The sequence below is a fragment of the Rhinatrema bivittatum genome, chromosome 4 (genome assembly GCF_901001135.1).
Source record: "Rhinatrema bivittatum chromosome 4, aRhiBiv1.1, whole genome shotgun sequence".
Classification (NCBI taxonomy): domain Eukaryota; kingdom Metazoa; phylum Chordata; class Amphibia; order Gymnophiona; family Rhinatrematidae; genus Rhinatrema; species Rhinatrema bivittatum.
In genome coordinates, this window is record NC_042618.1 from 449,848,392 (window position 1) to 449,873,805 (window position 25,414).

Genomic DNA, 25,414 nt, shown 5'->3' on the forward strand with positions numbered 1-25,414 from the left:
GGGAGGCCTTTCTGGAGTCCTGCTGCGCTTCTCAAAGCAAAAGGGAGGTAGTGGAAGGGACTCCACGAAGGTTAATGCACCTAGAGGCAATACTCCCGGTACCATTAAGCAAGCAAGGACAGAGGCAGTACTCCATCTATTTTGTGGTCTCAAAGGAGGAGGGTACCTTCTACCCTATCTTGGATTTGCAGAAAGTGAATTTGTTTACGCGTGTCACGTTTCTGGATGGAGATGTTATGGACAGTAATTGTGGCAGTCCGCAAAGATGAATTCCTGGCTTTTTTACCTTTCCGAAGCCTACCTGCATATCCACATTCAAAAAGGATCATCAGAAGTTCCTGCGCTTCAAGGTGTTGGGCAGGCACTTCCAATTTTGGGCTCTTTCGAGTTGGCCACGGCACCCTGGACCTTCACGAAAGTGGTGGTGGTGGCAGCGGCCTTATGCTGGAAAGTAATTCTGGTGCATCCGTTTCTGGACGACAGGCTGATCAGGGCGAAGACGGAGGAGGAGTGTAGGCATTCCATCCAGCATGTAATGACCACTCTTGGGTCTCTGGGGTGGGTCATCAATGTGTTAGTCACCTAGTTCCATCTCAGTCGCTGGAGTATCTAGGAACCCGCTTCGATACCCAGGTAGGCCGAGTGTATCTGATGACAGTGTGTCGAAACTTCAGTCACAAGTAACTCGGCTCCTCCGCTTCTGGCTCCCAGAGTCTGGGATTACTTGCAAGTCCTGGGGTCTATGGTCCCCACATTGGATCTTGTTCCGAGGGCCTTTGCTTACATGCGACCGCTTCAGAAGGTGCTGTTATCCAGATAGAATCTGGTGTCGGAGCAGTTTTATCTCCCACTGCCTTTTCTTGCGGAGTCCAGATCCAGCCTGTCATGGTAGCTGTCATGGCAAAACCTGGAGAAAGGAGTGGATCTGGAAACTCCGGTCTGGGTGGTGGTGACAACAGATGCCAGTCTCAAAGGCTGGAGAGCAGTATGCCTGGGTTGCTTTGCCCAGGGGCGTTGGTCGGAGGCGGAGGCTGCCTGGTCCATCAATTGTCTGGAGATGAGGGCTGTTTGCAGAGTCCTAGTGGAATTTCTGCCTCTGGTTCAGGGTCGCATGGTTCGGATGTATTTGGACAATGTGACGATAGTGTCGTACATCAATTGCCAAGGAACCACCAGGAGTCATGCTGTAGCTCAGGAAACTCAGCTGCTGTTTAGGTGGGTGAAGCATCACCTGGAGGACATGCAGCATCCCATGTAGTGGGCATCGACAATGTCCAGGCCGATTTCCTTAGCAGACAGCAACTTGATCCCGGGGCGTGGGAACTGTCCCCAGAAGCCTGGAATCACATTTATGCCAGATGGGGTGTTCCTCAGCTAGATCTCATTTAACGCAGGCGAATGCAAAAACCCCAAGGTTTTTCAGCCACAGAAAGGAAGCCAGGTCCATAGGGCTGGATGCTGTTGTGTGCCTGTGGCCGAGGGGGATCCTTTTGTATGTGTTTCCTCCATGGCCTCTCATAGGAAGAGTATTACGAAGGATGAAAGCGCATCCAGGATCAGTGGTTCTAGTAGCGCCAGAATGGCCATGCCGTCCTTGGTTTGCGGACCTAGTGTATCTGGCGTTGGATGGTCCTCTTCATCTGGCTCATCTGCCAGGGTTGTTGAGACAGGGGCCCATCTTTTCGATCAGGAGGTTTGTCTCGTGGCATGGCTTTTGAGAGGCGGCATTTGAGGATGAAGGGGTATTCAGAACCAGTCATTACCACCCTTCTTCAGGCTACAATATCTTCTACTTCCATAGCCTATATCAGGATGTGGAAGGTCTTTGAGTCCTGGTGCTTCCAGGAAGGTCTGGACCCTCTGACAGCAACAGTCCCCCATATTTTGTCCTTTCTTCAACTGGGCTTATCCAAGGGGTTGGGCTATAGCTCGCTCCACATACAGGTCTCTGTCTTAGGATGCCTCTGGGGCAGGGGGTGGTGTAAGTCTTTGACTTCCCACCCGGATGTCATTCGTTTCCTAAAGAGGTTGAAGCATGTTCGTCCTCTTGTGAGAAAGACATACCAGGATTGGAGCCTAAATTTATTCTTACGGGTTCTCTGTGAGGCACCCTTTGAGTCTTTGGGATGAGCGTTGTGGAAGGATTTGACGTTGAAGGTGGTTTTCCTGGTGGCTATTTGCTCAGCCAGGCGGATCTCAGAGCTCCAGACTTTGTTGTGTCGTGATCCTTTCTTGCATATTTCCTACGACAGAGTTTCCTTGCTCAAGGTTCCCTCCTTTTGCTTAAGGTGGTTTCTGCCTTTCATGTGAATCACAGTGGAATTGCCGGGGTTTCCAGACTGGTCTAGGGATTCAGTGGACAATCATGTCCTTCATCTTTTAGATTTCCGTCGCGCTCTCTTATGTTATCTAAAGGTCACTAATTCATTTCATCGCTCGAACCACCTGTTTCTCTTATATGGTGGATCCCGAAAGGGAGAAAAAACTTCTAAAGCTACTTTGGCTCATTGGTTGAAGGAGGCTATTTGCTCAGCCTATATTTGTAAGGACCATCCCATTCTGATGGTTTTGAAGGCTCATTCAACTAGATCTCAGGCAGCCTCTTGGGCTGAGTGTCAGTTGGTATCGCCCCAGGAGATCTTTAGGGCTGCCATGTTGTCCTCACTGCATACTTTCACTAGACATTATCACCTGGATGTTAGCAAGTAGGAGGATGCTACTTTCGGCAAAAGTGTATTGAGAGTGGGTCTTTCGGGTTCCTGCCCAGTGTAAGGTGGCTTTGGTACATCCCACTTGTCTGGACAGATCTGGGTTTGTTCAGGAAAGGAAAATTGGTTCTTACCTGCTAATATTTGTTCCTGTAATACCACAGATCAGTCCAGAGGCCCGCCCCGGTCTTGCTGCCGAAAGACTGAAGGTTCCTGTTACCTCTCTGGATATATTTGAAGAGTTTTATTTCCAATTCAGTTTTTTTGTTGTTCAATTAAGCGGCTGCTTGAGGAGCTGGTTGGCCCTCCAGCTTTAGGGTATCTAACCCTAAGGGAGTTTGAGATTCCCCTAGCAAAAGAAATGTTAGTTAATCTTGGCTTGGGTACAGGTCAATACAGAGCGGACTGCAGGTGGCACTCTGTTATGTAGCAGTGCCTCAAAGTTTTGTTCTCTGCTTCCATCTGCTGGTAGGGATGTATAAACGCACTGGTCTGTACTGATCTGTGGTATTACAGGAACGAAAATTAGCAGGTAGGAACTAATTTTCCTTTATTATTAGGAGCTTTTAATTAGATTCATTTCATGGCTGCTGGGAATGTTTGAAAAAATACATTTCCCTGTACATACTCAGATCAGTCCAGACACCTGGGTTTTGCTTCCCTTCCAGCAGTTGGAGACAGAGAAATGTATATAGCCACTGGCACATAACCTGGCATAGCACCTACAGTCCTCCAGTATTTCACTGTCTCCAGCAGATAGAAAAGGTGCAAAACCTGCAGTTCTGAATCTTAAAAAAAAAAAATTAGAAAGGAAGAGAAATTCATAGGAGTCTGTTCTCCTTCGGCACTCTCCCAAGAGGTTGACAGGTCCTGGTAGGACCATCCCTCCTGGTCGTGGAGTTAGACGAGCAGGGGTAGGGGACCCCCAACTTGCTCTTTGGACCATTTTGGAGGTGAAAGCTGGTGGTCCAGTTCCCTCACCTCTTGGAGTTCCTAAGAAGCCTGGACCATTCTTCAGATAAGACCATTCCCTTTTCTGTTTTTATCTTTTGTATGTTATAAAGTTTCCAAACAAAAAAAAAAGTTTGTCAGAGAAGAAAAAGCGAAGCAGGCAGCATTCAGCCTCTCTTTGCCTTCCCCAACTGGCAGTTCAGGGAGGCAGCTTGGGGGTTAGGTTGGTCGTTTTTTCTGTGGCTCTCCCTGTGGTGTTTCTCACTCACCCTCAGCTCTAAGCATAGCATCATGTGGTCGGTGCGATGCTTAGAGCTGAGGGAAATTTCAATGTGCCAAGTGTGGGAGGTCTCGACCCGTCTTTCCCGGGGTTGGCTGCTGTTCCCGATACCTCCCAGGTAGAGAGGGCACATTGGGGAGGGGCTGTGGCAGCATCTGTGCGGCACCAGTCTGGGGGGCCGAAAGCCGCGCTACAGGAGGCTGAGGACCCACGGCTGAAATCACCCCCATTGAGGCCCAGGGTGCCCATGCAGAGCAGTAAGAAGAGGATTCTGATCCTCTGGCAGAGGATTCAGAGATGTTTGCTCCTTTTTCTCCAGAGTTTGTTGTTCTAATGCATAAGGCATTTCTGGCACATCAGGCTGCGGCCCAGCCTTCTCGCAAGCGCAATGCAGTGGGCCCTCCACCCAAGAAGAGGGCTAAGGTGCCCAGGGCCACAAGGTTTTGGAGGATCCGGGCTCAATCGGCACTGCTGGCTTGCACCGATGCTTCTTCTGAAGAATCTGAGAAGGGATTGTTCCTAGGTGATGGCCCTCCAGACTCTGATCCGGAGCAGAATGTCCCGGTCAAGGAGCCGGGATTTTTCCCAGGATTGGAAGGCGATGATCCAAAGGTGCTTCGCCTCTTTCAGAAGGAAAAGCTGGGACCCCTGATTCCACATGTCCTGGAAGAGCTGGGCATAGCGGTCCCTCAAGGGAATACTGACCAGGAGGAGGTGGACCCGGTCATGGTGGGCTTGCGGGGTCTAGCCAAGAAGTTCCCTTTTCATAGCTCAGTGAAGCAGTTGGTGGCCAGGGAGTGGGATACTCCAGAGACTGGCCTCAAGGTGAGCAGGGCTATGGACAAGCTGTATCCACTACCCAAGGACACTGTGGAGCTCTTGCGAGTTCTGAAGGTGGATGCCGATGTCTTGGTGGTCACGAAGAAGACAACCATTCCTGTTGCCAGGGTTGCAGTGCTGAAGGATGTGCAGGATAGGAAGCATGAGGTGCACCTTAAAAAAAAATATTTAAGGTGTCAGCGCTGGGCATATGGGCTGCGGTTTGCAGTAGTTTTATGCTTCGGGCAGCCCTGCATTGGCTGCAGCAGTTCCAAGCAGACAGGGATTTATCTCCCTCGAAGTCTCAGCAGGCGGAGCACCTGGAGGCTGCGGTCGCTTATGGCACGGACGCCTTGTATGATCTCATTCAAACTTCTTCCAGAACAGTGATATCCTCAGTCTCGGCCAGAAGACTTCTTTGGTTGCGGAATTGGTCAGCGGGTGTTTCCTCAAAGGTACAGCTTGGAGCCTTGCCATTTAAGGGCAAGCTTCTTTTTGGGGAGGATCTGGAGCAGCTTGTAAAGGTTTTGGGTGAGAATAAGGTGCACAAGTTGATGAGGACAAGCCCAAGTGGCCCAAGGTGTTTTTCCCAGTGTGCTCTCAGTATCGGATCCAGAGGCATTTTCGGCAAAGCAGAGTTCCGGCGGCTGGGCAAAGGCAAGCCTCAGGGAGTTTGCAGGCCTGGAACCAGTCCTTTCAGGCCCCTAGAGCAGGCAGGGATGGCCCCAGCAAGGGATCTGGAGGAGCTAAGCCTGCACAATGAAGGGAAGCAGGCTCACTCCTCAATCCCTGTAATGGGAGTCAACTTACTCAATTTTACGAGGAGTGGGCCAAGATGGTTACACTTTAGAGTTTGCTCGGCCCCTCAGAAGTCTCTTTATGAAGTCTCCTTGTGTGTTGGCAGAAAAGACGTGGATGGCGCTTCAGTCTCTCAACCACCTGTGAATGCTGGGAGCCATATTTCCCATTCCTGTGCATGAGCGAGGGAAGAGATGTTGCTCCATTTATTTTGTGATTCCCAAAAAGGAAGGGGTATTTTGTCCAATTCTCGGCCTGAAAAAAGTGAATCAGGCTGGTTTCACATGGAAACGTTGTGGTCTGTCATCGCGGTGGTGCGAAGAGGGGAGATTTTGGCTTCTTGGATCTGATGGAGGCGTATCTGCACATTGGAATCTGAATGGACCATTAAAGGTTCCTACGGTTCATGATCCTAGGAGAGTATTTTCAATTTAGTGACCTTCCATTCAGTTTAGCGACCGCCGCGGACCTTCACCAAGGGTTATGGTGCTGGTAGCAGCGGCCCTAAGGAAGGAGGGTGTATTGGTGCACCCGTATTGTAACTATTGGCTGATTCGGGTGAAGTTGTAGGACCTTTGCATGCAAGTGGTGGAACTGGTGTTGTATTGCTTGAGTTCATTGGAGTGGATAGTGAACTTTTCCAAGAGCCACCTCCTTCCCTCACAAGTCTTTTTTGGACGCGCGCTTCGATACCCGCGTTGGGAAGGTGTTTCTCACAGAGGAATGGATAATCAAGTTACAGTCCCAAGTTTTGAGCCTGTTGCAGGCTTGGGTGCCCAGGGTCTGGGATTACTTACAGGTTCTCGGCTCCATGGCATCTACCTTAGAACTTGTCCCTTGGGCACTTGCTCATATGAGACCTCTTCAGCAAGCATTATTGTCACAATGGGATCCTGTGTCGGAGCAGTTTCATCTCCCTCTACCACTTACCAGTTCGGCCAGGTCCAGTCTGTCATGGTGGCTGTCTCCCCACCATTTGGGCCAAGGAATGGACCTGGCGATGCTGCAGTGGATACTTTTGATGCCAGTCTCTCCGGTTGGGAAGCGGTGTGTCAATCTTAGTCAGTCCAAGGACCAGGGTTACTGGAGGAGGCATCGTGGTCCAACAATCGTCTGGAGACTAAAGCGGTATGGCTAGCCCTCCAAGTTTTGCGCAATTGCCCATTCTGGACCCTGTCTGACAATGCCACCAGGCTTAGGTCAACTATCAGGGCGGTACAAAGAGTCGAGCGGTGGCTCCGGAAGTGGAAATGCTGATGGCTTGGGCGGAACAGCATCTGTCCTTGATAGTGGCATCTCACATTGCGGGATCCGACTTATTTGCAAATACTTGTGCAACATTATGTTCCATCTCATCAACTCAGATCTTCTGAGAACCTGTTTGTTGTACCAGCAGTGAAAGATGCAAGATGTCGTATTACGTGTGATAGGGCATTTTCAGTAACTGGCCCAAACTCTGGAATGATTTACCAACTGACATTAAGAAAGAGGCTGCTTTTAAATCTTTTAAGAAGAAGCTGAAGACATAGGAAAATTGGTTCTTACCTGCTAATTTTCGTACCTGTAGTACCACAGATCAGTCCAGACTCCTGGGTTTTGCCTCCCTTCCAACAGATGGAGACAAGAGAAATTTTCACAGCCATTGGCACACAGCCAGGTGTAGTACCTGCAGTCCTTCAGTATTACTATGTACCCAAGCTAAGACAGGAATCCCTGCAACAAATTTAAGAAACTATATCCCCTCCTTCCTTTCTTCCGAAAGTGGTTTCCTCATTCCACCTGAACCAGTCGGTGGAACTCCCTTCCTTTGGGGATCTTTCGGAAGCGGATCCGGCGTCCAGAGAGTTGAAGAAGCTGGATGTCCGTAGATCTCTACTACGGTACTTGGAGGTGACCAATGATTTTCGGTTATCAGATCAACTTTTTGTGCTTTGTCAGGGCCCAAAGCGGGGTAATATGGCCTCCAAGACCACCATTTCTCGCTGGTTGAAGGAGGCCATAGGTTCCTCATATTTACTCTGTGGAAAACGCATTCCGCAGGGTCTCAAGGCTCATTCGACGCGTTCCCAGGCGGCTTCCTGGGCGGCATGTATGCAGATTTCTCCACAGGAGGTATGCAGGGCGGCAACTTGGAAATCCTTGCATACTTTTGCACGTCATTATCGTCTGGATGTTCAGGGTTCACGGGAAGGCAATTTCGGAGCAGGTGTTTTAAGAGCGGGCCTCTCCGGATCCCATCCCAAGTAATCTCAGCTCTGGTACATCCCAGGAGTCTGGACTGATCCGGTACGTACAGGGAAAAGAAAATTAGGTCTTACCTCCGATAATTTTCGTTCCTGTAGTACCAAGGATCAGTCCAGAGTCCCGCCCTCAAGATTTTCTCCGATTGGAGAGCCCGCTGTCGTTGTTCATGTTGAGAATATTTGTTTTCCTTACACAGATCAGTTGATGCCTGTTTGGTTCTTTGGGGCAGGGCCCTCGTTGGGGTCAGTGAGCCTAGTTTTCTCCGGTTAATCTCCCGGGGGTCTTAGTTAGTGTTCAGTTCAGGATTTTTTCTGCTTTGACATTGTTATACTGACAGGCTGTGGGTGGCACCCTGGTATATATGCGGAGCCTGACAAGTTTGGCTCTGTCTCCACCTGCTGGTGCGGAGGCAAAACCCAGGAGTCTGGACTGATCCTTGGTACTGCAGGAACGAAAATTATCGGAGGTAAGACCTAATTTTCTTATTTCGCAAAAGCTGCTGTTTTAGGATAGTGCCACTGGGTGGAAGCTCATAGTATTGCCAGAACTGGTTGAAGATTAGAGGGATTCTTCACAGCAGCATTCTGAGTCTGGGGGGGGGGGGGGGAAATCTGTGTAGCCCGCAGCATCTGAGTTGTTCTCCACTGAGCTCTCAATAACACTAGGAGCACTGGTGACCATTTAAAATCCCTCACTGCTGTAAAACAGCCCAGGCTTCCTCCTCCTTTATCTATGGGGCATGATTGGAGTGTCACTGTGTCCAGTGCGTCAGCGCCTTCAGTTGCTGTTTCAGAGTAGCCTTCTGCAGTTGATGTTTCCCCCTTCTCACAAACATTTAAATAAAAATGAAAAAAAGAGGCACAGTCAACCAAAGCGGCTGTCTCAGCCATTCCAGTACCTTCTAGCCGCTTGAGCTCTCTGGGTAGAAAGAGGCCCAAGGTAAGGAGTTATTGTTAGAAGATGTTTGCATTGTTTGAGGACTCTGTACTGTAGCGAGGTCATATTCGTGCCTGCAGGGAGACAAGCTTGCTCTTCTTCAGCCGGTTCCCGTTTTTTGCAAACACAGGAATGATGGCCATGTGATTGCCACAGAGTGCTAGAGGAGAGCTAGAGCCTCCTTTGTTTCTCAGCCCAGCTGCTCTTTAATCTCCTTGGTGTCTGTAATCCAATGGGTTCCAAGATATGAAGCAGCATGTTTTTACCAGAGGTAGATTGTGTCAAGAAATCTGATTTATTTCTTTGATTGGATGACTTAAGGTTTCCATCAAGGGCATGCACTAGATGTGCTTTACTTGGATTTCAGCAAAGGTTTTGATACTGTCCTTTTATAAAAGGTTTTTAAATAAACTGAGCAGCCTAGGGATGGGTTCCAAAGTGGTGGACTACATAAAAAATTGGTTGAGTGATAAACAGAAAGGGTACTGGTAAATATAATTTACTCTGAGAATAAAAAAAGTGATTAGTGGAGTACCTTAGGAAACTGTTAGGGTGCCAGTTCTGTTCAGTATTTTTCTGAGAGGGGTTAGATTGAAAAGTTTGCCATTTTGTGAAGAACAACAAGATCTGCAATAGACTAGACATCCCAGAGAAGTAGAGAAAATGAGAAGTGATCTTAGAAAGTTTAAGGAAAATGTTTGGCATTTAACATTTAGTGCAAAAAAGTGGAGATAATGCAGTGGCCAGAGTCAGGGGGATGCTGGTGTGCATAGAGGAAGGCATAACTAGAAGAAATAAAGATGTGGTGATACCTCTGTTCATTGAGGAGACCTCACCTAGGATTTTATATTAAGTTTTGGAAGCTAGAGGCAGTCCAGAGAAAGGTAATCAAAATAGTGAAGACTGTGCAGCAAAAGCCATACAAGATGAGACTTGAGGACCTAAATATGTATACCCTAGAGAAGAGGAGAGATGAGGTATAAGATAGACATTTACATACCTGAAAGATATTGATGCACAAGAAGTAAACCTTTTTCAATGGAAAGGATGTTGATCTAGGGGTTAAGATCATGAAAACTGTGATAGATGTCCAGAATGCTTTCCCAGAAAGGTTGGTAGAACCTAAATCAGTAAAGGGTATCAAATTGTTATGGGATAAACACAGAGGATCCTTATTTGCAAAAGTGAAGGGATAATGGAAGCAGTAGTAATTTTCTACAAAACAAATACCATATTGGGCACACTGGTGGCCTCAATCTTCCAGCTGCAACAGGAAAAAGGAAGTAATTTCAAAACGTTTACAGGTTGGTGACTAACACAACCAGATCATCACCACTGAGTAGGAAGCATGACCTAGTGACACCACAGGTGATGAGGTAGCAAAGGGGGTATCCTTCATGGAATGGCAAATACAATCGTAATAGCCCATGCTTCCAAGAAGGTATTGTTTTAACCTGCATGAAACAGCAGTTATTACCCAAACAGCAGTAGCAAGATTGCACTGGGGCTTCCAAGAAGGCACTGGGGTATCCTAAAAGCAGTGGTATTGCTGCATTGGGATGTCAAGAAGGCATTAGGGTAACCTGCATGGCATGACCATGGTTGAAACCCAAACTTCAAGTGAGCATGGGGAAGCTGGATGTTTTGGACAGTGGCTTTACTACTTTTGGAGGTTGTGTGAATTATTAGAAAACTTGGTAATAAGGCATGCAATGGGATATGGGTGATGGATTTAGTGCTGGTCTTGTAAGAATCATAGAGAAAATGACAAGACCAGAAGAGGCCAATTTTTTAACAGTTTAAAAGTATGATTTGGACTGATATGGAGGACATTGATAGGAAATAGGTTGAAAGTCCAGGTAAAAGACAATGGGGGTGACGAGCTGGTGTTGGGTTTAGTATGTGAATTTATATGTTCATCTACCTGAAGTAGAAGAATTGGAACTGGGAAGACTGGATGGACCAATTTGGTCTTTTCCTGCTGTCATTTTCTGTGTTAATGTGTTACAGGCAGCCTGGATTAAAATTTTCTTCTGATTATTTGTATAGGTGCGCATAGATGATTTAAATGAGCAGATCTCAAAACTTAAGGATGCCCTTAAAGCAAACAAACAGAGGGAAAGCTCTATGGCAGAGAAAATGGACACCTTAACTCAAGAACTCGTGGATAAACAAAAAGCCCTCAACAAGCTGCAAAGAATAAAGGAGGAAGTGGATAAAGAGAACGAAGAACTGAAAAAGAAGGTCAAGAGACTCACTAGTGGCTTGCAGGTAGACTGTGATTTTACACGTTATTTATGGTAAAAATATGGGGCGGATTTTAAAAGGGTTACGCGCGCCGAGCCTATTTTGCATAGGCCCGGCGAAGTGCGCATGTCCCGGGACTTTGTGAAAGGGGCGGGGCAGGGGTGGGACCGAGGCCTCTGGTACAAAATAAAGGCAGGGGGGAGGGGATTTAGGTAGGACGGGGGGCGGGTTGGATAGGGGAAGGGAGGGAAAGGTGGGGGTGCAGAAGGAAAGTTCCCTCCTAGGCCTCTCGGAGCTGCCTCAGAGGGAGCGGGGAAAGCCATCGGGGCTTCCCTAGAGCTCGGCGCGTGCAAGGTGCACTAGTGTGCACCCCCTTGCGTGCGCTGACCCTGGATTTTATAACATGTGTGCGTACATTTGTGCACGCCGGGTAGCACACACAAATGTAGGCCGCGCGCACAGGTTTTAAAATCTGCCCCTTTGTGTTTTTCTGTAGCAGCATCTCTCTGCATAAATAAAAAAAAAATGTTCAGAAGTATTCACCTGGTACAACCAGGAATCCTGTGGCCATTTTTTTTATTTATTTCTTTATAATTTTATTTACAACATTTATATGCCACTCAATAACTACAGCTCTGAGTGGCTTACAATAAAAGCATTTGTAAAATTGAAACAGACCTAGAACAACAAACAAGTGTACTGCAACTCTGCATGATACCATCATATCTTATCAAACTGCTAGCTCAAAAACTGTCTGGAAAAGGCAGGCGGAATAATAATGTTTTCAGCTGCTTTTTGAAAGTTTTTATACAGAAAGTTCATCATAGTGCTGTGGTTAGAGTATTCCATAGGCTCGGAGCAGCTACGGAGAATGATTTCTTATACACAGCAGTAAAGAAAGGACGAAATAAAAGGGCTCTCCAAGGAGAGAATCTGGATGATTTAAGACATCGGGCTTTATTTATGAAGTAGTATTCTCCCCTTTTTGTGCCTATAGGAAAATTCATTTAGAAATTGATCTGTGTGTAACAAAGATACAAGAAAAACACTTTGGGGGTTTTTTTTGTGCATTCCTTTGCTAGTTCTATCCTTATGAGGATAATTTTATAACAGCCTGTTTGTGGAAAGTACATGCATATTTCAGCCCTAATTTCCAAAGTGGACTTGCATGCATAAGTCTTCTTTCAAAATGAGTGGGTGTATGCAGAACGTCATATGCGCATAATTTCGAGTTTTGAAAGTATATGTGAAAATGGATTTGCCTAGTCCCCACTTCCTCCTGGGAACTCAAGTGTGCACAAAAGTACGCACGAAATCACTTCCACGCATACTTTTACATTCCCAACCCCCAGGGTAATTTTTTAGAAAAGTCCATTTATGCACATAAAACCACATTTTAGGTACATAAATGTTTTTGAAAATGATCCCATATATACAGAAGTAAAGAGACAACTCTGTCTTAATTCAAATCTGATGCTTTTATTGAAAGGATAAATTGGTGAAACCTACAAAATTCATCTGTACTCATAAGAAACGGAAGGGCCCCAAATAGAAAAATGCCCATTGTAAAAATTGTGCAACTTTTTCAGAGCAAGCAAAGTCCAGACAATAAACAGAGTTTGATTGATGAGCTTCAGAAAAAAATCAGAAGGCTGGAAAGTGAGCTGGAGAAGAAGGCAGATGAACTGGAAAGGAAAAGTGCAAAAGAAGACAAGGTAAGAACCCCTGCTATAGCTTGTGTTATCTGATTTGGTCAGCACACACTAAACACATGTGGTAGGTGGTTAACTAGAAGACAGTGCTAGGTTGTGCGTTTTAGTTTTGTTTCTTTGTCTCTATGGCAACAAATTCACATATTTGCTGGAGCACAACATTGCTATAGAGAGGCTCAATTAGAATGCAAGGATAAACCCATATACTTGTGTAAAGCACGATACAGCTGAGTTCCAAAAGAATATTTAATGTGTATGGACATTCACAGAACAGTTTGAATTCTCTTTGGAAAAACAGATAAAGCTGAAGGTATTATACATGAATTGCTTTTCCATTCTTGTTTGGTTTTTTTCCTTTGTGTAGATACTGCGGTGTCCTGTATATCCATTTATAGCTTTATTGACTTAGCAGAAGGCTGTTGGTAGTTTGCCCTTACCTTGCAGTTACCTAACTTTGTAACCCTGATTTGTTGATGAACGGTTTCTGTGTGTGATCTGTGGATGTACAGCGTGACTTTTATGTTTAGATGCATGAGTTGGTATCCATTGTTCCGTACGCCCAATTGGAATGGAGTTTCTTTATGAAATGCTTTTGGTACCCTGTTCCATTCAAGATTTTCCAAGCCAGTTTGTACTTCGTTTTCACAGAGCTCTAAAGAAGAAATAATTAGGTGGGAAGAAGGTAAAAAGTGGCAAACCAAAGTGGAAGGGATACGGAGCAAGCTGAAAGAAAGAGAGAAAGAGGTGGACACACTCACAAAACACTTAAATACGCTGAAGGAACTTTATTCCAAGTAAGCCAGTTTTGCACTGTCATGTACTGTGCTACATAAAATATGTCTTGGCTATGGCTATATGTTTTGATGTACTGTACTGCATAATAATTGCTTTGAATATGAAACCTACAAAATAGTATATTCCTGAGGGAAGGAAAACTGTCAGATTTGCAGACAGGTCAGCCCTGTTAAAATTCCAGCCTCCCTTCTGTTCTATTCCTGAAAGCATTTGCTGACAAGTCCTTAGTTAACTGGCATGCTTGTAATAAAATAAAATGCCTGACTGGTCCCAGGCTCATCAGTTTTCATATCTCATCAGTTGTGCTCATCAGTTTTCATATCGCTGGCAGAATTTGTAAGATGTATAGCATTTTAAGAAAATATGAGTGATCAGACAAAACGCATCTATTATTTTTATTATGTTTATTATATTTCATTATGCATCACAGAATAGCAAAAATCATTAAACAAACCATAGCAATAAGGGAAGTAATAAAGTGGTTCTGTTCAAAAGTTACATTCCTTGAATGTTTGGGCTGATAATATACACTCAAGGTGACCCACACAAGTTGAGATGGCATTGAAGGGTAGGTATCCACACCTGTGCCTTGTTTGACTGTAATTTGTGTCTATATAAATAGTCATTTCCTAGCGAGTAGCAGATGGACTCAGGACCAATGGGTATAGTGTACTCCTGATAGCAGTTGGAGACGGATCAGATTTCAATCTGACGTCAGCCCTAGTACATATACCCCTGCAGGAAGTGCAGCTCTTCAGTATTTTCCGTCTCCATAGCAGTTAGGGACTACCTGCACGCTTTCACAGCATTAGAGCAAAATTTAACGGAGAAAACCCAAAATAAGAAGAAAACCTACCTCAACAGCGAGCCCCGCTCTCCTGCAGTAACACCCTCTGGTCCCTCCCCCAGTTGAGAATTCCCGAGGTGATTTCCATGGTCCCTCGGAGGTGAGCCTCGGTCCGGCGGCCGACCCTCAGCAGGGACCTAGCCCCCGATCTCGGGTGCGGCTGAGAGGCAGCGGGTGCAACCACGAGCGCAGTTGTGAAGGTATTTGCCCTCTCCCCCCACAGCCGGAGACCACCCGGAACGAAACCAGGAAGCGCCGAGACGAGGTAAGGTAGAAATCTTGTTTAAAGTCTCCGGTCTCTGAAGCTCGAGGAGTCGCACAGGTCGCCGGCCGGGACCAGTGCCACCAGGTTGATCCGCCCTAGCAGGGCTCAGCCCCGGTTAGAGCCAAGGGCTCTCCCACGTGGGGACCCTCCAAGGTGGTCGCCATATTGCCCGCGTGGTCGCTGTCGCCATTTTGGCCCTGTTTGCCGCCCTGACCTCCGTCTCAATCCGTGCGCATAGGGCGAGTCGTGCGCAAATTACTTGTGCACACAACATTTCACCTTAAGTGCAGTACGCACAAGTTACGTGCGCAACTCGCGTGTACTAGGCGAGGCGCACAACTACGACTTGTGCGCACACCAGCGCACACATCCGTCCACACGCACATATTCGACGCACAAGAGATTTCTGCATCTATACCTATGGCACCATCAGAAAAGGAGCTCAAGGTTCAGGGCCTCTGCCCAGCAGGCCACATCAGAGCCGCACAACACGAAGAGGCCGATGCCCTGTGTATCCAGTGCGAGGAGGCCCTGGGGGATCAAGCCCAGGGCCAGCCCCATCCGGGCCTGAGTGCTAGTTCCTCAATAAGTACCCCGGACCTAGCAAATCCCCAGTGGGACCCCCCCTCAAACGGGCCCCCCAGGGACACAGCGCCTCTTAGCTTGGACCCAGCGTCTATCTCCTGGGTGGAATTTTTCAAAGGCCTGCACACCTTCGTTCACATGCAGATGGAGCCTCGGGTAACACGGCCACAGCCTTCTCCAGAGGACCGCTACACTCCGGGCCCCGCCAGGCCCAGGGTAGTGAATCCACCACCCGGAAGCCCCACTTACCGGGACACGGATATCTCGGAGGAGGAATCAGAGCCCCTGGAGGAAGGGGAACTACCTCAGGGGACAAAGCCTCACCGGACCATGAGGCGCTTCTTCACCAAGGACGAGCTTCCAGACCTGGTCACCAGCAGCCTGAAGAAACTTGCGATCCCAGGCACAAGTGCCTTGGGGGAACCTAAGACGAATCCTCTGCTAGAGGGACTCCGTCAGTCCTCCTGCCATTTCCCTCTGTTACAAGTCATTCAACAGCTAATTGATCTGGAATGGATTGCTCCAGAGTCCACATTCAAAGGGGAATGGGCTATGGCAGCCATGTACCCTCTGGACCCGGCGGCCAAAGACCTTCTGACATGCCCAAAAGTGGATGCTATGGTCTGCGCGGTCTCGAAGTGCACCACTATCCCAGTGGAGGGAGGTGCAGCACTCAAAGATGCGCAAGACAGACGTCTGGAATCCATCCTTACAGTCCTTTGATGTCGCCGCTATGTCCCTACAAATAGCAGCCTGCTGCACTGTTGTGACACGTGCCTGCCTATCACAGACCAGGAGCAACACCCCTGGGAAAGCCATGGAACCGGCAGTATCATTCCTCGTGGATGCTGCTTCTGACCTGGTACGCACCGCAGCTAGAGGAGTGTCATCAGCTGTGGCAGCCAAGAGAAAACTCTGGTTCCGAAGCTGGTCGGCCGACGCGTCTTCCAAATCGAGACTCACAAGAATGCCCTTTCAAGGGATCCCTCCTGTGCGGCAGTGAACTAGAGAAACTGGCTGACAAATGGGGCGAGTCCCCACTACCGCGGCTACCAGAGGACAAAAGCAAGAGAAATCAGCGACCCTTCCCCCGATTCTCCAGGGCAGAGGTTCACAGCACTTCAATCCATACAGAAATAATTATCAAGCACCCCGCCCTACAGGCAGGAACCAGCCCCTTCGGAACAAGCACAACAAAAGGGGAACCAGCTCGGGTCCAGGCCCCAGCCACACCCCACAATGAGATTCAGCCGACCCGTCCAAGGGAAGAAGCCACAGGGGGCAGACAAGCCCTATTCTACCACAAATGGGTTGAGATAACTTTGGACAAGTGGGTCCTAACCATCATTCGAGAGGGGTACTACCTGGATTTCCTACAAAAACCCCTCCAGACAAGTTCATGGAATCCCCCTGCTATGACCTCTCCAAGAGGGTGGCAGTGGAAGCTATACTGACCAGACTACTAGCCCTCGAGGACATAACCCCAGTACCTCCACAAGAAATAAATACTGGGCATTATTCCATTTATTTTATCGTCCCCAAGAAATAGGGGACGTTCAGGCCCATCCTGGACCTCAAGTCTGTCAACCGCCACCTGAGGATTCCCCACTTCCGCATGGAAACCCTACGCTCTGTAATAAGGGCGATACAACCGGGAGAGTTTCTCACATCCCTGGATCTTTCGAAGCCTTACCTACACATCACGATCCATCAGGAACAACAGCGCTTCCTATGCTTCAAAATCCTGGACCGTCACTACCAGTTCCGGGCATTACCCTTCGGGTTAGCCACAGCACCCCGGATGTTCACCAAGATCATAGTGGTGGTGGCGGCAACACTGAGGAAGGAAGGAATTCTCGTACACCCTTACCTAGACAATTGGCTGATCAGGGCGAAATCCCCAGAAGAAAGTCACCAGGCAACCAACAGAGTCAAAACTCTACTGGAGAGCCTCGGATGGGTGGTCAACACAAACAAGAGATGTCTGCAGCCCTCACAGTCTCTAGAATACCTAGGAGTCCGATTCGACACCAAAGAAGACATGGTCGGCATGACTCCCACAAGGAAAACAAAGCTGAGGAACCTGTTACAAATCCTGCTGAGCGAACCTCGCCCCACAGCATGGGATTACCTGCAAGTCCTCGGTCTGATGGCATCCACACTGGAGGTAGTGCCATGGGCGCGAGCTCACATGAGACCCCTACAGCGCTCACTTCTATTGCGATGGAATCCACTGTTTCAGAACTACGCCGTACGTCTACCACTCCCGGGCAGAGTTCGGACCCAGCTACGATGGTGGCTGCAGGTCAGCCACCTGAGCCAGGGAACAAGACTATCTTCACCAACCTGGATCCTGCTCACCACAGACCCCAGCCTATGAGGATGGGGAGCACACTGCGAGGAGCTAACTGGCCAAGGGCAGTGGAACGCAGAAGAGTCTGAATGGAACATCAACTGCCTAGAAGCGCGGACAGTCAGACTAGCCTGCCTACGGTTCGTTCACAGACTCAGAGACAAAGCGGTCAGAGTAATGTCGGACAACGCCACAACAGTGGCCTACATCAACCGTCAGGGGGGAACCAGAAGCCAACAGGTGTCTCTGGAAATAGACCCCCTAATGTCGTGGGCGGAAGTAAATCTCCAGGAGATCTCGGCCGTCCACATCGCCGGGAAATACAACATCACGGCGGACTACCTCAGCAGAGAAAGTCTAGACTCAGGAGAATGGAAGCTGTCGACTGCAGCGTTCCAAATGATAGTGAACCGGTGGGGAACACCAGACATGGACCTTCTGGCAAACTGGTCCAACGCCCAAGTACCCAGGTACTTCAGCTGCAGTCGGGAACCTCAGTCCCAGGGGATCGATGCCCTGGTACAGACCTGGCCACAGGGGACTCTATTATACGCCTTCCTGCTGTGGCCCCTATTGGGCGCAATCATTCACAAGATACAGCTACACAGGGGACTAGCACTTCTGGTGGCCCCGAACTGGCCAAGAAGACTGTGGTACGCAGACATGAGAAGACTACTGGCAGGGACCCCCCTGCCGCTGCCTCCACACAGAGACCTGCTCTCAACAAGGGCTGATCCTCCACAAGGACCCAGCTCGATTCTCTCTTACGGCCTGGCCATTGAGAGGGCTCGTCTGAGAAAGAGCAGATACTCGGGGGCTGTAATCGACACCCTACTCTGTGCACGCAAGTTCTCCACATCTTTAACGTACATAAGGATTTGGAGAGTATTCGAAGCCTGGTGCGAAGACCATGACATCATACCACGCTCAGTCAAAGTTCTCGCGATCTTGGAATTCCTACAGAAGGGATTGTCCCTCAACTCCATCAAGGTACAGGTGGCCGCATTGTCATGCTACGGCACCAAGAGCGAGAGCGACAGCATAGCCTCTCACCCGGACATTTCACGCTTTCTGAAAGGAGTCAAACACATCCGCCCACCCCTAAAGTGGCCGGTACCTCTTTGGAACCTCAACCTGGTCCTGGATTTTCTAGCAGGAGCCTCCTTCAGGCCCCTCCGTGGACTGTCTCTCCGACTACTGACCTTGAAGACAGCATTCCTGCTGGCAGTTTGTTCAGCCCGCCGCATTTCAGAACTACAAGCACTGTCCTGCCGTGAGCCGTTCCTCAGGCTCACCCCGGGAACCATCCAGCTACGCATGGTCCCCTTCGTTCCTTCCCAAAGTGATGTCACACTTCCATCTCAACCAAACTGTCTCACTACCATCACCGGATGAGTTTAAGAATTCGGAAGAAGCTTGAAGTCTACGCCACCTCAACATCGGCAGACTCCTATCCAGATACCTGGAAATGTCGGAACCCGTCCGAAAAATGGACTACCTGTTCATCCTTCACAGCGGGAAGAGACAAGGGGAAGCAGCCTTGCGGGCAGCCATAGCCCGCTGGATCAAAGAAGTCATCAAGGCAGTCTACGTAGAAGCAGGCAAGCCGCCGCCTCTACAAATCAAGACCCATTCTACTAGAGCCCAGGCAGTGTCCGGGGCAGAAACCAGAATGTTGTCACCCGCTGAGATTTGCAGGGCGGCGACATGGTCCTCCATCCACACCTTCTCCAGGTTCTACCGCCTGGATGTTCAGGCTCGGGAGGACACGGCATTTGCAAGGGCAGTACTAAGTGGGTCACAGGCAGCCTCCCACCCGGTTCAAGAGTAGCTTTTATACATCCCATTGGTCCTGAGTCCATCTGCTGCACGCTAGGAAATGGAGAAATTACTTACCTGATAATTTTGTTTTCCTTAGTGTAGACAGATGGACTCAGCATCCCACCCTTGGCTGCCGTTACTCATGGAATTTCAAATGATTCAAGGGTAAGCCATGCTTTCCTTCACTTAGGACACCCATCCTACCAGGTGTCGATGCTTTCCGGTTGAGGTCACTGGCAGTCTCCAGCTATAGCCAATTCAACCAGAGCAAGTTAATCAAGTTATAAAGTTTAACCAAGTTATGAAGTTATTCAAGTTAATCAAATTAGTCAGTCACACATATATCCATAATGCTTTTCGAGGAAAATACTGAAGAGCTGCACTTCCTGCAGGGGTATATGTACTAGGGCTGACATCAGATTGAAATCTGATCCGTCTCCAACTGCTATCAGGAGTACACTATACCCATTGGTCCTGAGTCCATCTGTCTACACTAAGGAAAACGAAATTATCAGGTAAGTAATTTCTCCAATGAGTTTCTTAGTTCTTGAGAAACCCTTGTGTATTTCATCCAGGGCTCCACTGACTTTGGTTACTGAAGCATGGAAAAAGCAAAAGAACTTTATAAGGATCTGCGAGCAAAAGTAGTTTAACTTATAAATCAGGAAAAATATATTTAAAGATATCCAAAGATTTGAAAATGCCAATCAGTACTGCTCAAACTCTGATCAAAAAATGGAAAATATGGGTTCTGTTAATACCAAGGTAGACCAAGAAAAATTTCAGGCACAACTGCTAAGAAAATTTGTCAGGATGCAAAGAAAAACCCACAAGCAACTCCTACTGAAATTCAGGTTTCTCTGAAACAAAGTGGTGTGGGAGTTTCAGCATGCATAATAAGGATATACTTGAACAAAAATGGGCTGCATGGTAGAATTTCCAGAAAAAAAAACATTGCTGCACCCCCACAAAACAGCCTGCTTACAATATACCAAACAGCACTATGGATGACTTAAAACTTCTGCAACAAAATAATTTGGAGTGATGAGACCAAAATTGAACTTTATGGTCACAACCATAAACATTTTGGAGAGGAGTCAACAAGGCCTATGAAGAGAAGCATGGAGGTGGATCTCTGCTGTTTTGGGGGGGGGGGGGGGGGAGCTACAGCGACACAGGAAATGTAATCAAAATTGATGGCAGGATGAATGCATCTTATTAGAAAATATTGGAGGAGAATTTGCATTCATCAGCCAGGAAGCTGTGCATGGGGTGCACTTGGATTTTCCAACATGACAATGATCGTAAACACAAGGCAAAGTTGACCCTTCAGTGGCTGCAGCAGAACAAAGAGAAGGTTCCCTGTACATACCCAGATCAGTCCAGACTCCTGGGTTTTGCCTTCCTTCCAGCAGACAGAGAAATGTTTCGTTGACACTGCCATATAACCTGGTGTGCCACCTGCAGTCCCTCAGTATTTCCCTGTCTACAGAAGATGGTAGAAGTGCAAAACCTACAGTCAGAAAATTACTTTACTTTTTTTTTTTTTTAAAGTTAGAGAGGGATTAGGAAAGAAAGAGGAGTTCTTCCCAGAAGGCTGGCAGGTCCTGGTGGGGCCATCTCTTCTTGAGGTGGATGAGCAGGGGGTTGGGGACCCTTTTAGGCTCATTCCTTTTTGCCGCCAGGGGTGGATAACTGGTTGGGACCAGTTCCCTCGACCCCAGGATGACATCCAGGGCCTGCTTCCCAGCTTCAGGGAAGTGTCCTTAGTTTCTGTACTTTTAAAGTTAGAAAAAAAAGAGACTTTTTTTTTTGTAGTGTTGCCCATTCAGGGCAGATCACAGGCGGCCCAGTAGGTGCAGGGCTGTGTCCACCTTTTCTTCTTCGGCATCCTCTGAGTGGCTGTCGGGCACGCGTAATCAAGCCAGTGAGGGGCTATGCCACATGGCAGCTAGTGCTCCATGTACACGCACCTGTCCCGAACCAGCCTTTGTTCCCACTGCCTTTCCGGGGAAGATGGCAGCTTGGGAACCCTTGAAAAGGAGTTGGGGAGGCATTGTGATGCCAGCGTGGCTGCAGGCTCCATCCTGGTTCACATGGGAACGGGGGCCATTTTGGCATCTATTGTAGCTGCATCTGAGGCTGTGGGGGGAGAGGGGGATCTCCCTCCACCACTGTCCCCAGCCGATCCGAGGATTGGGGGGGGGGGGGGGGGGGGGTTTGGGCCTAGGAACCTCTGTCTGAAAAGGATGAGGACCTCCTGGGGAAGATTCGGCAGGATTTTCTCCTGACTTTGTTCTGCTGCTCCAAAAGGCACATCTCACCAGGAAGGCCATGGGATGCTGCCTTTCCAGGCAGGAGGGCCCACAGGATCCGCAGCCTAGGAAGAGGCCCAAAGTTGTGCAGGACGGTCCAATAAAGCAAAACGGAAGATGGTCAAACAAATCTAGGAGGCAAACAAAATAGAGGATGACCAATCGCCTTATACATTTAGTTTCTTTTATTCACAATTTAATATAGATTCACAGATAAAGAATTAAAATATGCCCGACTCAGGCCAAGTTTCGCCTGGGGTAGGGCTGTGTCAGGGGCTGCAAAACATTAAGTTGTCATCTAATTAGCTAAAAATAAACACAAAATTAAAATCATATGCGAAAAGGAACAACTTGACATTGCACAATCATTTATCTTTAAGTCCATATAAGATTCATAATTTTATTGGCTTCTACTGATGCATTATTCAGTAGTATGGGTTGTAGTGTACTCTCCCCCTCCCTCTTCCTCTGTTCCTCGGACTTTCCCATTTGTTTGGATATAATTCGTAATTCATTGACTCTCTTCTCCATATCTTTTCTAACTGAAAAACCCACTCCTGCCTATTATCAGTTTAAGGATATTGAAGTGCATATGTACTTCCCATTGTGAATAATGGTACAAATGGATCTGGAGCTTTATCTGAAATGCTATGCATCATTTTACATTCCTTTCGTTATCAGGACTAACATTTAAGGGTGGATTTTTGAAGGCCCGCGTGCTTAAAAAGCGGGGTTTACGCGCATTGTCGGGCCTTGTGCGCACTGTGCGCATTTTAAAACAGGCCCAGCCACATGTGTAAACCCCGCTCCGCGCACAAGGGCCGGGCCATAAAAGAGGAGCAGGCCAGGGTGCAGGGTCTGGGAGGGGCGGAGGCCGGCTGGGGCAGTGGCCATTAGCCGCTGTACCGGGGACGCGCACACCAGCAGCTGGCCAGCATGCAGAAACTACTTCTGCATGGGAAGAACAGTAAGTAGAAAAATAAAAAATTTTCAGGTAGCTTGGTAGGGGTCGGGGCGGAGAGTGGAAAGGCAAAGAAGGTGAGGCAGATGGGTAAGGAAGTTCCCTCCTAGGCCCGATTGTGTCGCCTCATGTAATATCCAAAAATTCAGCCCCTCTGCATGTGCCGCCTGCACATGCACACATGTATTTTAAAGTGCAGCGCACGTGGCCATGAGATTTTATAACGTGTGTGTGCCAGGAACCGCGTGCACATGGACTCGAGCGCGCTCCTTTTAAAATCGACCCCTTAATGTCCTCTCTTTCTCTTTTGTGGGGGATTTATTTTCTGTTTATATGCCATAGAATTATCCCTATTGCACCTAGTTATAGAAACATAGAAATGACGGCAGAAAAAGACCAAACAGCCCATCCAGTCTGCCCAGCAAGCTTTCACACTTATTTTTCCTCATACTTATCTGTTACTCTTGACCCTTATTAGAAACTTTTTGGTTCTAGTTACCTTCTACCCCCACCATTGATGTAGAGAGCAGTGCTGGAGCTGCATCAAAGTGAAGTATCAAGCTTAATTGGTTAGGGGTAGTAACCGCCGCAATAAGCAAGCTACTCCCACGCTTATTTGTTTACCCAGCCTGTGCAATTCAGTCCTTGTTGGTTGTTGTCTGAATATAAATCCTCTTTTCTTCATTCCCCCTGCCATTGAAGAAGTGAGCTGTGCTGGATATGTATTCCAAGTGAAGTATCAGGCTTAATTGATTCGGGGTAGTAACTGCTGTAACAAGCAAGCTACACCCACGCTTATTTGTTTACCCAGACTATGCAACTCAGAGCTTGTTGGTTGTTGTCTGAATGTAAATCCTCTTATCTTCATTCCCCCCTGCCTTTGAAATAGAGAGCTACGCTGGATATGCATTGAAAGTGAAGTATCAGGCGTATTTGGTTTGGGGTAGTAACCGCCGCAACAAGCAAGCTATTCCCCCGCTTTTTTGTGAATGCAAATCCTTTTTTCCACATTTCCTCTTGCCATTGAAACATAGAGCAATGTTGGAGTCGCATTAACCATGTGTATGTTTAATTAATAAGAGTATTAATCACCAGGTAGTAGCTGTCATTCCCGCAAGCCACTCCCTTGCCTCTTTCCTTCATTCACATCCTCTAGACTTTATGGATCCACAGTGTTTATCCCATGCTCCTTTGAAATCCTTCACAGTTTTTTCTTCACCACTTCTTCCGGAAGGGCGTTCTAAATTGGTTGATCTAAATTGGAGATGCCAAAGATAGCATTATTGTTTTTATAATCTGATTCGTCACGCTGAAATTTGTCCAATTTGGAAGATCTTAAGCTTTTGTAAAATAACATCAAAACATAAATTATTTTGTTTTAAATATTCTCAATCTTCCTTGATTTTCTCTTCACTTTTCTTAGATATTTTAATGATTTTTAATAATTAAAATGATAAGATCTAGGGAGCACTTATTGAGAATGGCTTCCCAAGATCTCATGAATTCGTTGTTTTCTTTAAACATGCTGGGGGTTTGTTGAATTGTAGTCCTCTTGGAATTCATTTAAATCATTAGAATTCCAGAAGGATTGAGGCATGTAAAACACTCCTTTACTAGTCTTTTACTACGATTGATGGTGTCTTCCTATTTAAAAAAAAAATCCTCAAATACTTCGTTATCCTTAAAAAAAAAAAAAAAAAAAAAAATGGTTCTGGAGTAAGTAAATCATTAAGATGTCCATTTTCAAAGCTAAGGATGTCTTCCATGGTGAGAAGGACATTTTCTGAAGTAAGGTCTGTGCAAAAAAGCGAAACAGAAGATGGTCAAACAAAACCAAGAGGCAACAAACAAGAGGATGACCAATCATCTTAGATATTGGGTTTCTTTTATTCACAATGTAGTATAGATTCACAGATAAAGAATTAGAATATGCCTGACTCAGGCCAAGTTTTGCCCGGAGGTAGGGCTGCGTCAGGGACTGCAAAACATTAAGGGGTAAATTTTAAAAGACAGCGTACGCTGGAATTTATAAGATACGCGCGTAGCCGCGCGTATCTTATAAAATCTGGGGTCGGCGCGCGCAAGGGGTGCACATTTGTGCAACTTGCGCGCGCCGAGCCCTGCGTGCACTTCCCTTTTCCTCCAAGGTCGCTCCGATTTCCCCTCCCAGCCCCCCTTCCCCTCCCTTCCCCTACCTAACCCACCCTCTCAGCCCTATCTAGACCCCCGCCCCCCCACCTTTATCTGAAAAGTTACTACTGCCTCCAGGCAGTAGTAACATATGCGCGCCGGCACAGCAGGCCCCGACACAGGCCGCTGTGTTGGGGCACTCTGCCATGCCCCCGATCCGAAACCACGCCCCCGGCCGCCCCTTTTTGCAAGCCCCGGGACTTACTCGCGTCTCTTATGCGGACAGCCAGTAAGAATTTTGTTGGACAGTGCAACAACGGTGGCTTACATCAACTAAAAGGGTGGTACAAAGAGTCAGGAGCTGGCTCAGGAGGCCCAGGAGCTGATATGCTGGGCAGAGCAGCATCTAGAGATATTGGCAGCTTCTCACATAGCCAGGATAGGCAGTGTACAAGCAGATTTTCTGGATCCCGGGGAGTGGGAGTTGTCGGAGGAATCAATGCGGCTTATCCGTCGTAAGTGGGGCATCCCCTGCCAAGGCTCCATGCTGCTTCAGTCGCAGACAAGAATGCGGAGCGGAAGGGGTCGATGCCTTAGTACTCTCATGGCCGCAAGGGTTCTCCTATATGTATTTCTGCCATAGCCGC

The 25,414-nt window shown here is 47.7% G+C and overlaps 1 protein-coding gene across 3 annotated transcripts in view; it reads left to right on the forward strand.

Moving 5' to 3' along the window:
- The window catches only part of CEP290 (centrosomal protein 290), a 557,889-nt gene that overhangs the window by 383,202 nt on the left and 149,273 nt on the right, over window positions 1-25,414 (forward strand). For all 3 annotated transcript variants that reach the window (XR_003856690.1, XM_029601651.1, XM_029601650.1), the window contains exons 39-41: window positions 10,786-11,007; window positions 12,573-12,698; window positions 13,344-13,489. Coding sequence is in view for 2 of the 3 variants with exons in the window: in XM_029601651.1 (XP_029457511.1) it covers window positions 10,786-11,007; window positions 12,573-12,698; window positions 13,344-13,489 (494 nt within the window). In the remaining variant the exon portion in view is untranslated. The remainder of the gene's footprint in view (window positions 1-10,785; window positions 11,008-12,572; window positions 12,699-13,343; window positions 13,490-25,414) is intronic.